This window comes from Antechinus flavipes, chromosome 6 (assembly GCF_016432865.1).
Source record: "Antechinus flavipes isolate AdamAnt ecotype Samford, QLD, Australia chromosome 6, AdamAnt_v2, whole genome shotgun sequence".
Classification (NCBI taxonomy): Eukaryota; Metazoa; Chordata; class Mammalia; order Dasyuromorphia; family Dasyuridae; genus Antechinus; species Antechinus flavipes.
Genome location: NC_067403.1, coordinates 264,078,273 through 264,092,833, shown reverse-complemented (window position 1 = coordinate 264,092,833; position 14,561 = coordinate 264,078,273). Strand labels below are relative to the sequence as shown.

At 64.9% G+C, this 14,561-nt stretch overlaps 1 protein-coding gene across 1 annotated transcript; it reads left to right on the top strand.

Moving 5' to 3' along the window:
- Positions 1-766: 766 nt before the first annotated feature.
- Positions 767-14,392, top strand: B4GALNT4 (beta-1,4-N-acetyl-galactosaminyltransferase 4). Its single transcript, XM_051964809.1, has 20 exons — positions 767-1,324; positions 4,064-4,179; positions 4,260-4,352; positions 4,447-4,542; positions 4,848-4,938; positions 5,043-5,143; positions 6,127-6,194; positions 6,557-6,635; positions 6,734-6,800; positions 6,896-7,033; positions 7,120-7,229; positions 7,318-7,418; positions 7,723-7,817; positions 7,895-8,855; positions 11,708-12,048; positions 12,145-12,298; positions 12,447-12,519; positions 12,636-12,789; positions 12,978-13,104; positions 13,585-14,392. Exons 1-20 carry the CDS (start codon positions 1,168-1,170, stop codon positions 13,697-13,699), a joined length of 3,237 nt encoding a protein of 1,078 aa, XP_051820769.1. The 5' UTR covers positions 767-1,167; the 3' UTR covers positions 13,700-14,392.
- Positions 14,393-14,561: the final 169 nt, after the last annotated feature.

Genomic DNA, 14,561 nt, shown 5'->3' with positions numbered 1-14,561 from the left:
CTCCCTGGTCCATCCTCAGCATCCCTCCCGCCTCCTGCCCGCAGCCACCGCCCCTCAGTCCCGCTGGGGAGGGACCATCCCTGGCAAGGGGGTAAGCTGAGATCTCGCTTCGATTCCTAGCCGCCCGGCTCCTAGACTCGCTACCACATAGGACGCAGCCACACAGATTTAGGGAATAGCCCATCCGCCGGCAAGGTCCGAGTTCTGGGAATACGAGGTCCGAGCGATAGGAGGCCGCGCTACCAAACCTCCCCCTCAGCCCGGCCGTTGATAGTTCCGTCCGCCAGGTGGATGTTTGCGCGTTGGCGTGGAGATGAACGCTAGGTGCAGCCTAACCCCAGAAGGCTCCGCCTCCTCTGGGCGTCTGTTGGTTAGCCCGGAGAAAGAGACCGATGATTGGCCGGTTGCCGGCGGCCGGTCCGCGTCCCGTTTCACGGTGGGTAGCATCGCAGCGCGGCCGCCGCTGCTGCTGCCGCTGCTGCAGCTGCTCTCGGTCCAGCTCCCGCCGCGGCTCCCGCGGCGAGAAAGCAGCTGGGGCCCCCCGGACTAAGGGTGCGGAGCCGGGCCCGCCTGGGAAGCCCCATCCCAGGCCGCTGCGAAGAACAAAGGCGGACAGAGAGGAGGAGGAGGAGGAGGAAGAAGAGGAGGGGGAAGGGAGGAAAGGAGGGGGACAAGGAGGAGGAGAAAGAGGGGGAGAAGGAGCCGGAGGAAAGAGAAAGAAGGGGAGAAGGAGGAGGAGGAAGAAGAGGTGGGAGGGGGAGGAGGAGGAAGAAGAGGCGGGAGAAAGAGGAGGAGGAGGAGGGGGTCATGCGCTGGTTCGGAGCCCCGGCCCCCTGGCCAATGTACGAAGCCCGGAGCCCGGGCGGTGGGCGCTGAAGTGGGTCCGGGCCTGGCCGTCCCTGGAGTGAAAGAGAGAAGGACGGAGGGAGTGCCGGCCCTGCCCAGTCCATCCCTGCCCGGCCGGCCCATCCGGGCCCTGCCCAGCCTGGTCCATTCCAGCCCTGCCCGCCCCTTCCCTGCCCAGGGCTCGGGGAGCATGAGGCTGGGGGTGCCCGGGGACCGAGGCAGCTAGGGACAGCGGGACCAGGAGGAAAGAAAGGCGGCGGGGAGGGCGGGCAGGCAGGCCCGGGGAGCCCTGGCCGGGCCGGCTGGGACCCACCCCTGACCATGCTGCGCTTCCCAGTGAAGAAGCTTCGCAAGCAGTTCCGCCTGCTACTGCTGCTGGTGCTGCTCACCTGCGCCGCGTGGCTCACCTACCTGCACCTGAGCCTCGTGCGCCAGGGCAGAGCCCTTCGGCTGCGCCTCAGCGGAGGCTCCGGCCCAGGTAGGCTCCCGCCCAGGGAAGCTCCCCCGGCTGCCTCACTTTCTCCTCCACAGAGCCCTGGGGCCTTTGGGAGGGAACAGCTGGGTCACGGCCCGCTGAGAGTATCACCTCTGGAGGTCCCTGGCCAGAAAGACCCCCTCAGTGGGGTCCTGGGTGGGAGGATCTCACACCCCATTAGAACTAGGCAAGTAACGGGGAAAGGTTATTCAGAGGCAGGCCAGTGTGAGGACAGGGAAGGGACCACTGGAGCCTGTGGCAGAGCGGCCTGGCCACCAGACCAACGGGGCAGTCAGGGTCCTCTTCAGTTTGGCCTTTTCCGTGGGGGACGGCGGGGAGGGGAGAGAGAGACAGGTGACCGGTCTTCCAGACAAAATTGCCCTGGGGTTCCCAATCCCTGAAACCTCAATCCTCCGTCCTCCACTCAGCAAAAGCACAGTCCTGGCCATTGGCCCTGCCTTGCTCCAAGACCACCCGTGGTTCCCCGCTTCCCACTCTCCAGCCGCGGACACTGGCCTGTCCGAGTTCCAGCCTTGGTCTCTCACTTCCCCTCTGCCCACGTGTCAGCCCTGGCTTTCGTGGCTCGTCCCTTGGTTCTGGGGAAAAGGAGCCTGGCCCTTTTATCAGAAGATGCTCCAAAGCACCGGCACCTCCTTCTAGGGCCGGCGCCCCCTGGGTCCGATAGGGCTGTTGATGGGGGGCAGGTTAAAGACCCGGATTCCGTCCCGCATCCTGGAGTTTGTCTTCTGGGTTGGGTGTCAGGGGTCCCAAACCTGGGGTGTGCCAGCGCACCTGGGACTCAGCATCCTCCCGCGGCATCTTGTCTCCTCGGGACTGTGTATTGGAAACTGAGGCTCCGTGTCCCGTGAGGGCAGGGCCGGGGGCGGGGGGACTCCCAGAACGGGAAGGGATTCCGCAGAAGGATCTAGACCCTGTCCACTCAGATTCCAGGGCTGTTCCTCCTCCACCGCCCCCTGCTCAGATTTCCTGCCAGAGGCTGGGGCTGTACGTGCCCCGTTCCCCCCGCCCCCCTTCCACCACCTCCCATCTCCCCCCAGGACTTCCCTACTAGTACCGATCCCTGCCCAAGGTCTTCCAGGCTAGGACTGTTCCCACAGAATGTCACAGGGGAAGCAAATGCGATCAAACACGGAGAGGGAGTCCAGCCAAGCTGGAACAGGAGCTGCACCGTTAGGATTAGGGTTAGCACTAGGCCCCGGGCAGGGGCGGGGGAGCATGCTGTGAGGCAGGCTTGGGGAAAGTGAGTAGTTGAGACCTGCGGGGAGGATTAAGGTGCAGGAGTGTGAAGCTGCCTCGGGCCAGTGGCCATAGGGAGCCACGGAAGGTTGGAGGAGAGCATTCTGCTTTAGGAAGAGAATTTTGGTGGCTGATGGACTGAAGAGGGTGAGAAAGTGACCAGAGTAGGGGGCAGCAAGCAGGGGACAGCCTCTGACAAGGGGGCCCCTAAGGGTTTTTCCCCTTCCCCAAAGGGAAAGCCACCCCCCCTTCCTCTAGCAGGGAACCTGGCTCCTTGGGAGGTCGCAGCCCCGGGGTAAAGGGAGGAGGTGTATTAGAGCAAGAGTTCTCCCCGTATGGGGAAGTGGAAACCTCAGCATCCGCTCCGGACTCCGGAAACCAAGCCCGGGTGTGCGGAGTGGGAGCGCCAGAGCCGGGCAGCTCCTTCCATCCCCCGTGGACCTCCCCTCCCATCGGGCCGGGAAGGGACGCACTGGCCGCTGGCCCTGGAGAGGGGTTGGGGCACGTGGAGGAAGGAGAGGCAACTGGCGGGGGCTTTGAATGCCAGGATTAGGAGTGTGCGTTTTGGCCTGCGGGACCCAGGGAGGGCACCAGTGCGCTGTGCGAGATGGAGGGGAGTCTGGAAGCTCAGTTCCGAGCTCACTGCAGGAGAGAGGTGGGGTCCTGCGGGCCCAGAACAGGGAGGAGGCTGGAGCTGCCCGTTGGGGGAGCTTGGAGGCAGCTTCCCTGGTCTGCAGAGGGGTCCAGCCTACAGCCTCACTTGCTGAGAGGTTGCTCCTTTGGCCAGCCCGGCCAGCTCATGGCAGGTGGGGGGGGCGCCCAGTTGGAGGTTCCAGGTTTGGCACTGGGGGGCACCAGGAGCAGTTAGCCCAATGGGGCCCGGCAGCCCATCCCGGCTTTCAGATGGGCCCTCCTGCTGGCCCGTCCACACTAGCTAGCCATCCACATGAGCTAACCCTGGGACACAAGAACCTTCCTTCTTGGGCTATGAGCCCTAGGCCCATGCCTTGCAGGCCCCCCAGGATAGCGCGGGCACCTCTCCCCTCCTTCCCCACCAACTTGTTCCCTGACAGGGCAGCTCCATGCTGGGGGCAGTGGGCCCTGGCCTAGGTGGGAGGCCACTGGGCCAGGGGAGGCCACTGGGCCAGGGGAGGCTTCTGGGCCAGGGGAGGCCTCTGGGCCAGGGGAGGCCACTGGGCCAGGGGAGGCCACTGGGCCAGGGGAGGCCTCTGGGCCAGGGGAGGCTTCTGGGCCAGGGGAGGCTTCTGGGCCAGGGGAGGCCTCTGGGCCAGGGGAGGCTTCTGGGCCAGGGGAGGCTTCTGGGCCAGGGGAGGCCTCTGGGCCAGGGGAGGCTTCTGGGCCAGGGGAGGCCTCTGGGCCAGGGGAGGCCTCTGGGCCAGGGGAGGCCGCTGGGCCATGGGAGGCCTGGGGAGCCTCATTTCAGAGGGAAGACCCTGCAACTTCCCCCACGTGCTGCCCATGCAGATGGAGAAAAGCTGAGTGAGGTCACGGACGCCGGGAAGGGGGCGGGAGGATCCCAGGTCGTGTCTCCCCCCAAGAGGGTGGAAGACTCCAGCGAGAGCCGTGAGGAGGAGCAGCTGGTAAGGGCCCCCACGATGTGGGCACCCCGCGCCCCCCCACCCCTGTGCTCTCCACACCTGAGTCACACTCTCTCCTGCAGGCCGACGGGCGGGAGCTGAGCACCTTCCCTGGACAGGGCGGACGGCCATCCCCTCCGAACCTCACCCGCCAGGTCCCCCCATGGCAGGAGGAGGTGAGTGCCCGAGGGCAGTGAGGGCTCGCGGGGGCCGGTGACAGCCAGGCTCCCACCGCAGGGTCACAGGGCAATGGGCCTCTTGCACACACAGTACAGGGGGAAGGTCAACCTGCACGTGTTTGAGGACTGGTGTGGAGGCACTGTGGGGAGCCTGAGGAGGAACCTTCATTTCCCACTGTTTCCCCATGTGAGTGTGCCCCTGGCGGGGCAGAGGAGGGGCAGCGGACGGGGGAGCCTGGGGACCTGGGGGAGCCCGAGGGCCACGGTCGAAGGGGAAGAGAGAATTGGAGGGGGAGACCAGGAGCCAAGGAGATATCAGGGGAGGCTGTGGATGGAGCTTGGAGGGATCAGGGGACGCTGGGAGGCCCAGGGGACATTAGGCAGGGGGTGAAGGGAAAGGAGGGTCAGGGCTCCCAGACATCAGAAGGGCCGCATGCCCAGAGAGGGTCCTGGGGTCAGGAGGTCATGGGCTGCCCCATCGTCCCTGCCCAGAGCCGCACGACAGTGAAGAAACTGGCCGTGTCGCCTAAGTGGAAGAATTACGGTCTGCGCATCTTCGGCTACATCCACCCCAGCAGAGACGGTATGGGGGCGAGGTCCAGGGAGGGGGCGCAGGGAGGAGGCCACGGGATCACCCGTGGGGGGCTCCGCCATGGTGCTAGAGCGTGGCCCCTGCCTGGTCCTCAGGTGACGTCCAGTTCTCTGTGGCCTCCGATGATAACTCAGAGTTCTGGCTGAGCCCCGATGAGAGCCCAGCAGGTGCCCAGCTGGTGGCCTACGTAGGCAAGGTATGCCCAGGACCCCCCGCCGGGGCTGGGGGTCTCCAGCGATGGGCCCAGGGCTCTCTGCTTAGCCTGCTTCTCAGCCAGAAGCAGAGACAGCTGGGGCGGGGCCGACCCCAAGGCAGAGACCACCCCTGAGAAGTTGGGCCTGGGGCAGTAAGGGGGCTGGGGTGAGGAAGATAGGGCCCAGGAGGCCCAGGCCGGCCCTGTGCCCGCAGGCCCCGTGCTCAGCCAACACCTGGATCCAAGGGGCCTTAGAGACCCTCCCAGGAGAGCCCCAGGCATTGGAAGAGAGGGAACAACCAGTTTCTCCAGGCCAGGATGGGAAGGTCCAAGGCCCAAGAGCTGGATTCTAGGGCTAAGCCCCAAGGATTCTTCCTAAATGAATATACCCCAGACCCTCTTTGGGGAGGCGGGACCCTCATTCTCCCCCCTCCCCCTTGGGAGGCAGGATCCCAAGTCTCTCTCTCCCCCGTCTGCCACCCCTTTGGGAAGCAGGAGCCTCATTTCAGAGGGAAGACCCTGCGACTTCCCCCACGTGCTGTCCATGCAGATGGAGAAAAGCTGAGAAGCGGGCTAAGCACGTGGGGGAAGTCGCAGGGTCTTCCCTCTGAAATGAGGCTCCCCAGGCCTCCCATGAAGGAAAGGGCTCCTTCAGCCCAGAGAACTAATGGCTAGGGGCTGCAGGGAGGACCCTCAGAGAGGGAGGTTTGTGCCCGCAGGGGAGAGGGCAGACTCAGGAGCCAGGCCAGGGAGGGCAAGAGGGCCCAGCAGGCCCCCACTGGCTCCTGTTATGAGGGAGGAGGGAGCTCCTGCAGCCAGAGGGTCCCAAACAGTGGCCAGTGACTTCCTGTCAAGGCCACGGCAAGCCACGAGCTGGTGGGGAGGGGCCCTCCCGGAGCTGTCTCAGGGTCTCCCTCCACCTCCAGGCTACTTATGGGGTGACAAGGGGCCCACGTCACGCGCTCCCCTCATATTCCTCACTCTAGACCGGCTCCGAGTGGACAGCACCCGGGGAATTCACCAAGTTCAGCTCCCAGGTGTCCAAGCCCAAGCGGTGAGAGCTCGGTGGGCTCCCCGGGGATCCCAGCCAAAACCCCCTGGGCCCAGACACAGTGGGGGAGCCCTGGCCCTTGTATCTGAGGGTTCAAGCCCCAGGGATTCTTCCTAAATGAATATATCCCAGACCCCCTTTGGGGAGGCGGGACCCTCATTCTCCCCCCTCCCCCTTGGGAGGCAGGACCCCAAGTCTCTCTCTCCCCCGTCTGCCACCCCTTTGGGAAGCAGGATCCTCAGTGTCCCCCTCTCCCCCTTGGGGGCAGGCCCCCCAGTGTCTCCTTCCCCATCTCCCCCCATTGGGAAGCAGGCCCCCCCTTCCCCAGTCTCCCCACCCAGCGCCCCTCTGGTTCTCCCTCCCAGGCTCTCCTCTTCCCGACGCTATTACTTTGAGCTGCTGCACAAGCAGGATGACCGGGGATCTGACCACGTGGAAGTGGGGGTGAGTCCTGAGCCCCCCGGTTGGGGCCGGAGCGGGGCAGCCCCCGGCCCCCCTGAAGCTCCGCCCTGGCCTCTAACATGTCCTCCCTCCCTCCCCAGTGGCGAGTGTTCCTGCCCGGCCTGAAGTTCGAGGTCATCGGCTCCTCCCACATCTCCCTCTACACAGGTGTGAGAAGTCGGGGGCAGCGGGCCCATCCGAGGGCAGAGGGCAGAGGGCGGCCCCTGGGAGGAGGTGACTTCAGGGGTCCTCTCTCCCCCCAGATGAGTCATCCCTGAAGATGGATCACGTGACCCACATCCCCCAGTCCCTGGCCAGCCACGTGGCCAAGCTGGGGCCACAGCCCAAGGAGCTCGGGGCAGACATGCTGAGGCCGGATGCCCGGGACACCTTTTTCCTCAGTGAGGGGGGGGGAGACGGGCCGGAGGGGCCGGAGGACAGTGGCTGGGGCAGGTCGCTGACCCTTCCCCCTCCCTCCCGCCCCCAGCGCCCAGGCTGGAGCCATCCCGTCTGGAGAACGTGCTGGTGCCCTGTGCTTACGCCCCCACCTACGTGGTCAAGGACTTCCCCATCGCCCGCTACCAGGGCCTGCAGTTCGTAAGTGACCTCTACCTTGCCCCCAGATTCCTAAAGGAGGTCCTGCCTCTAACCTGTGACCTCTAACCTTTGGGACCCTCGCCTCCAGGTCTATCTCTCCTTTGTGTACCCCAATGACTTCACCCGACTCACACATATGGAAACTAGTAACAAGTGCTTCTACCGGGAGTCTCCACTGTACCTGGAAAGGTGGTGCCCAAGGGGCCCAAGCAGGGCTGGGAGGCAAAGGGGGCAGTGCCCATGGGGCCCAAGCAGGGCTGGGGGGGCAGAGGGGGCAGTGCCCATGGGGCCCGAGCAGGGCTGGGGGGGCAGAGGGGGCAGTGCCCATGGGGCCCAAGCAGGGCTGGGGGGGCAGAGGGGGCAGTGCCCATGGGGCCCGAGCAGGGCTGGGGGGGCAGAGGGGGCAGTGCCCAGGTCCTGCCAGAATTGCTTACCTCAGGCGGCCAGGGGAGGAGGGGAGGCGTTTCTTAGTCCAGCCTCCCTGCCTCCCCAGGTTTGGGTTTTACAAATACATGAAGATGGACGACGAAGACGACGGGGATGAGGAGGGGGTTGGGCGTGGAGCTTTCCTGTTCCTCGACCCAGACAGTGAGTGCCCCCGGCCAGAGCCTCCTAATTCCCCCTGCCCGCAGGCAGTTCCTTGAGCAGCTGTCCCTTCTCCCCAGGTTTCTTGGAGGAGGAAGAGGAAGAAGAGGAAGCGGACAGCCCAGAGCCCACAGGAGCCCAGCCCTCCCCCAGCAGGACCACCTCTCCCCCCTGGGGCACTCGGGACCCCCAAGGGACCAAGGACAGCAGCCCCGACCCCCGCCCAAGGCGGGAGCCCCGGCTCACCCGCGCCCTCAGCTGGGCCCAGCCGGCTTCAGTCACCCCCCAAGGTCCCGAGGGAGCCTTGGCGACCTCCCTCTTCCTGGGACGGGCGCCGCCCCCCAGGCCTCCTGCCCCACGGTCCCCAAAGAAGCCAGAGAAAGTGTACGTGACGAGGGTGCACCGCGGGCAGCACCGGCCCTCCCGGACGCGGCCCCCACGGCCCCGGCCCTGGCTCGCCCGCGGCCCCTGGCAGCCCCCACTGCCTGGCATTTTCCTCTACCCCCGGCCCCTTCAGAGGGTGCATCTGCGGGCTCCTCGCCGGCCTCCGGGGCATCGAGTTCCCACGGTCGGCGCCTCCCCGGCCCGGCCCCCGGGGCCTGGGAATTCCCTCAGGAGGACCTCCAGAGGCAGCCTCACTCAGGGGGCCCTGGACCCGACCACCGGGCTCCCCGGCCCGGCCTCCAACGCCTCCTCAGAGCGGGGCGAGCCCGTCACCTCCTTCCTTCACGTGTCCGAGGTGGCGCAGGCCGGGCCTGCGGGGGGGAAGCTTGGGGCGGAGGGAGCAGAGGCCGGTCCCGAGGAGACGGCCACGTCCCAGGACAGCGAGGAGGAGGAGGCGGCCCCGCCCCGGGGCTCCTGGCCTGAGGAGGCCATCAACTGGCAGCGCACGTTCAGCGTGGGGGCCATGGACTTCGAGCTGCTGCGCTCGGACTGGAACGACCTTCGGTGCAACGTGTCTGGGAACCTGCAGCTGGCCGAGGCTGAGGCTGTGGACATTGTGGCCCAGTACATGGAGCGGCTGAACACGCTGCACGAGGGGTACCCGGGGCTGCCTGGGGCGGGGGGAGTCACTAACTAGCGGCGGGGGAGAGCATGGACTGGCCCAGCTGGAGCCCCCCCACCCGCCCCTGCAGTCCTGGCAGCCCATTCCTGGCTCTGGGGGTCCTGCCTGGGGAGGCGGGGGGGGGGGGAGGGCTGCCTGGGGCAGGGACTTCAAAGGGAGACTGAGGCTGCATGCAACAGGAGGGGGAGGGGAAGTGGGCCGGAGCCCCCCGGCCACCCCCCACCTCCGCAAGTCCTCATAGCAGGGCCAAAGGAGCAGGGGGAGCACTGCTGCAGGCAGGCCGTTGGCAACACCGAGCAAGCCCCTCCCGGGTCAGGCTCACCAGGAGCCCCTGGGGCCATAGTTCACTGGGACAGAGGAAGGGAAGAGAAGGGGAAAGGTCATGGGTGGGGGTTTGGGAGGGGGCCCAGGAGAGGTAACAGGGAACTAGGAAGCAGGTGGGAGGAGCGAGGGCGGTCCAGGAATGAGGGATGATCAGAGATAAAGATGGAGCATTCTCTTCAAGACCAGTCCATCAGCATTGATTGAGCACCTACTGTATGCCAGCTTTCAGCTAGAGTGGAAAGCCAGGGCACCTGGATGGCAGAGTTGGGGGCGGGGAGGAGGATCGAGTACAAGAAGGCTGAAGGAAGGAGCAGTAAAGGACTGGAAACCGAGCTTTGTTGGGAGGCAAGGGGAAGGCACTAGGGTCCGGGGAGGAAGGGAGGCAGAATGTTCACAGCGGAGAGGGCTGGCTCAGAGTGAGGCTGGGCGTGGGGCCAGAAGCAGGGGGGCCAGTCAGAGCCCCCTCCAGGAGCGGTTGGGGACACGGTGGGTGAGCTCCGGGCAGAGCTGGGAGAAGGAACAGGGACAGAGGAAGCAGCCTTTGAGGGGAGCTGATGGGTAGCACTGGTCATGGCAGGGGGGTAGGGAGGGAAGGAAAGGAGATGGGGAGAGGGTGTCTGACTTGCCGGAGTGGATGGCACTGGGGGGGAGCTCGAGCCAGGGCCCTGTGGGCCACCCGTAATTGGCAGGCACGACCTGGCCCGGTGGTGGCAGGGGGAGAGGCCCAGAAGCAGGGAAGGTGAGCTTCCAGGGCCAGGAGGAGGCAGCCGGTCTCTCCCAGGAGGCCCCTTCCCGGCGGCTGGCCCCCCACTCACCTCTGCAAATGGAACTGCTCCCACTCCTTTAGGTTCCTGGACAAGGGGGGCTTTGAGAAGGGGGAGCTCCAAGTAAGAGATCCTCAGATGAAGTTAAGGAGGGGGTTTGTCAAAGCCGTAGTCGGGGGACACCCCTAGGGCCGCCATAGTGGGAGGGGGGCACCCCCAGGACCGCTCTGGATCCAGCTCCTCCTTTCTCTCCCGAGAGGCTGGCTCACGGCCTTGCTCATCCGGGTTCCCCCCCCCCCATCCCTCAGTCCCCACTTGTTGTTCAGCATCCCTCCAAGAGCTGCCTCCATTTTCTTCTCTCGGCCTCTGACCTCATCAGACCCACTGAAATCCCTGCTGCCCACTCCCAAGGCCCCTTTTCCATCCCTGGGCTTTCTTGGCCCTCCACAGGGATGCCATCCCTCCTGCAGCCCTGGGCCTGGAGCCCAGGAGTTCAAACCTAGCCTCCAACCCTCCAGGCAACTCTTTTAGCCTCAGTTTCTTTGACTGCAAAATGGAAATAATAGCATCTGCCCCGCAGGCTGGTTGAGAGGAACTAATGAAACACCCGAGGGCACTTTAGCACGTCCCTCTTGCATGTCTCTCTTGCCCCTCTCCTCTCACTTTCTGGGACTCTCCCTTGGTCCTCCTACCCGGGGCCTCCTTTGCCGGATCTACCTCCAGGCGGCGCCCAATAACCGTGGGTGGCCCCGAGGCTTTCTCCTCCTTCCCTCTCTACCACCCCCTTGGTGCCCTTTTCGGGTCCTGTGGTCTTGGTTCCCATTTTTCTGCTGAGCATTCCCAGGCTTCCTTTTCCAGCCCTAACCTCTTTCATCTCCGGCTGCCCCACGCCCCTCAGGTCACCACATCCCCGCCTGAGCTCATCCTTCCCCCCACCCCGGACCCTTCCCTTCTTCCAGACTCAAGCTCCACCCCGGGTCTCAGCCTCCACCCCTCCCTCTCTCCCCTCTGGGACCCCATCTGTCAAGGCCTCCGGATTTCACCTTGGGGCCCTCGTGGCTCTCACGCAGGTCTCCTTTCCTGCAGCTGCGCCCCCAGGCCGGCGCAGGCCACTATTATTGCTGTAGCTGCCAAGATCGGGTTCTGCTCGTCCCTCCCCTCCACTCGCTGCCCCTTCCACGAAGCTGGCCACGTGGTCTCCCTCCCGTGGCACGCACGCACCCCATTACTAAGTTGCTGTGGTTCTCCTCGATGAATCCAATAGAAAATCCTGGGTCACAGTGAGAGCACCCCTCGCCTCCACTGTCCCTGCTCCCCCTTTTACTGCTCTCGGCCCCAGCATTTTCTCTGGATGCCCCCCACTGTCCCCTCTCCTGGCTTCCTCTGAGTCCCAACTGAAACCTACCCTTCTACACAGAGGAGGCTCTTGCCGCCCCCCTCCTGCCAGTTTTCCCTCTGCTAAGTACTTTCCCTGCGGCCGCCGAATTTGGTTCGAAGGAGCGCTTTGCATGTGTGTCTCCCATTTCGAGGCAGGCAGAAAGAGAACCGGGTCTCCGGCGCGAGAGAGACCCGGGGTTCCGGCGCGAGAGGGGGCGGGACTCCGGCGCGAGAGGGGCCCGGGGCTCCGGCGCGGGGAATTGCCCACAGGCGACCCAAGAGGGGGCCGGAGCCGCTAGCCAGGGCGAAAGAGGGGCACCGGGAGCCCGGAGTCCCCGTGACCGCGCCCCCTTCACCTTCAGGCGTTTCTCGCTGCTGCGCATCGTAAACGTGGAAAAGCGCCGGGACTCGGCCCGAGGCAGCCGCTACCTGCTCGAGCTGGAGCTGCAAGAGCGCGGCGGGCACGGCCGGCTGCGGCTGTCCGAGTACGTCTTCCTGCGGCTGCCGCGGACGCGAACCGGGGGCGACGGGGAAGACGAAACCGAGGTGGACGGCGAGGGCGACGGCGACAACGGGGCGGCCCCCGAGGCGGCCCCGGCCCGGACCCCGTCCGAGCCGCCGAGTCGTGCCCCCGAACCCCTGCTCTGCCGGCCAGTGCGCCTGGCCTGGCGCCAGGACGTCGTGGTTCACTTCGTGGTGCCAGGTACGGGGCGCTGGAGAGCAGGGGCCGAGGTCGGGAGGGCTGTGGCGGGCGGAAGGCTGGGCCCAGCTGAGCCCGGGCCGCCCGCTCTGTCCCCAGTGAAGAACCAGGCGCGCTGGGTGACCCGCTTCCTCTGGGACATGGCTTCGCTGCACGCGCTCACGGGCGACACGCGCTTCAGTGTAGTCCTGGTGGACTTCGACAGCGACGACATGGACGTGGAGCGGGCGCTGCGGGCGGCGCGACTGCCCAGGTAACGCACACCTGGGGCCCCTTGTAGCGTCCTCTCTCAGCTGGGGCCCGTGCCCCGCCCCCCAGACTCCGCCCTGTCCCGTGCCCCTCCCCGAGGCTCCGGAGTCCCGCCCCAACACTCTCCCCAGCCTTAATCCACCTCCCACCAGGTACCAGTACTTGAAGCGCACCGGGAACTTCGAGCGGGCCTCGGGGCTCCAGGCGGGCGTGGACGCCATCGAGGTGACCCGCGGCGGGGCGCGCGGACGGGGGAGGGGCGGGGCGGGCTCGGCGGGGCTCGGCGGGTGGAGCACGCGAGGGCCCGGGCCGGCGGCAGGCCAACCCTCACCGTGTCGCAGGACGGCAGCAGCATCGTGTTCCTGTGTGACCTGCACATTCACTTTCCCCTCAACATCCTGGACGGCATCCGCAAACACTGTGTGGAGGGAAAGCTCGCCTTCGCCCCTGTGGTCATGCGGCTCGGCTGCGGGAGCTCTCCTGTAGACCCCCATGGTAGTCCCTCGATCGTCGGGCAGGGAAACGACCCCAGGAGGGACCACCAAACCTCCCCGCCTCCCTGCCTTCCTGAAGCGTGATCGCTTCCTTCTCACCTGAACAGAACCCAAGGGTCAGGGGCGGGAGGAGGGAGCGGGCAGATCCTGGGGTCTCAGACGCCCCCTTTGTCCTCCTTCTGCTCTCAGGCTACTGGGAGGTGAATGGTTTCGGGCTTTTCGGGATCTACAAGTCGGACTTCGACCGAGTTGGGGGTATGAACACGGAGGAGTTCCGGGATCGCTGGGGCGGCGAGGATTGGGAGCTGCTGGACAGGTGTCTGACTCCCCCTTCCCCCCATTTCCCCATGTTTCCAGTGCCTACGTGCTGGGGAGACAAAGGCAGAAGTCAGTCCCTGCCCTCAGGGACTTTATAATTTAACGCGGAGCTAACTTGTGTTCGAACTATAAACCAGATAAATTGTAGGCTTGGGGGAGGCGGAGTCCCAGAATGAAGCGGGCTCGGGGAGGCCTTCCTGTAGAAGACGGGGTTTGGAGGCAGCTGGAGGTGGAGTGGAGAGAGCACCCGAGTTCAAATCTGGCCTCCGACACTAATTGTATGATCCGGGACAAATCACTTAATCCCATTGCTTACAAAAGCAAAAAGGGTGGCGGGGAGGGGGAAGAGATTGATCTGACCCTTCCAGGAAGCGGAGATGAAAGAATTGGGGGGCTTTGTCCCCCTGGAAGAACACACGCAGCCCCCTCCCCCTCCTGTCGGGTTCCTGACTCCGCTTTTTCCCGGCCTTCCCCGCAGGGTCTTGCAGGCCGGCCTGGAGGTGGAGCGGCTCCGGCTCCGAAACTTCTATCACCACTACCACTCGAAACGGGGGATGTGGGATGCCAGGAGCAAGAGGGGCCCCCGGGACTGAGCTCAGCTTCTGCCGATGCCTTGGAGTCCGTGGGTGGCCTTCCAGCGCACCGTCCCCCAGCCCCTTGGAAGGGGCCGCCATGGTGGCTGGAGGTCTTCAAACAGGACCCTTTCTCTCAGAGGGAAGGGGACTCTGGGAAAGCTCCCTCACTTTCAGAAGAGAAACAAGCCCTGTGCCCCCTCCCACTGCCCCAGAGAAGTCACCTCTGGGTCTGAGAGGTACCAGAACTTGCTTCCCTTCTGAAAGAAGGTGAACTCTCCTGGACTGGAGAAGTGGATTCAACCTTGTCTTAGAGGCCCAGAGGGGGAGAGGGACCAGGGTCCTGTCAGAGGAGGGTGGGTCAGCCACATGACCACAATTTGAAAGAGGAGATAGCCCCAGGGATCCCCCTTCCTAAGGCCCAGAGACATGCCATTCTGACTGAGATCAAGGCAGAAGAGGGAAGGGAGGAAAGGACAAGTCCCAGACTTCCCTCCAGCACCCAGCCTATTGCTATGGTTGGGTCAGGGTCCCCCCAGAGCACTTGGGGAGCAGGCAGCCATTCCCAAGAACCTGATCCTGGGGCAAGTGACCAGGACCCACACTGTGCAAGATGATTTCTGTGAAATTGTGTCCTAAAGATGAAGTTTTTCACAATTCCTAACCGTTCAGTCTCTTTGAGTTTTTTATTCAAAATAAATTTTTTTTTCCTGACTTGTCTACTGTGCCTAAGTCATTGACAGAGGGCCTTGCCAAGGTAGAGCTAGATCCCCCAACCTGCCTTGGGGTGTCCTGGGCAGGAGGGACCCTGGTTCAATTGAAGGGCCAGCCTCATTCTGGTCTTGGCTGTGACTTCCAGGACCACTCTTTTCTCCCTAATCCA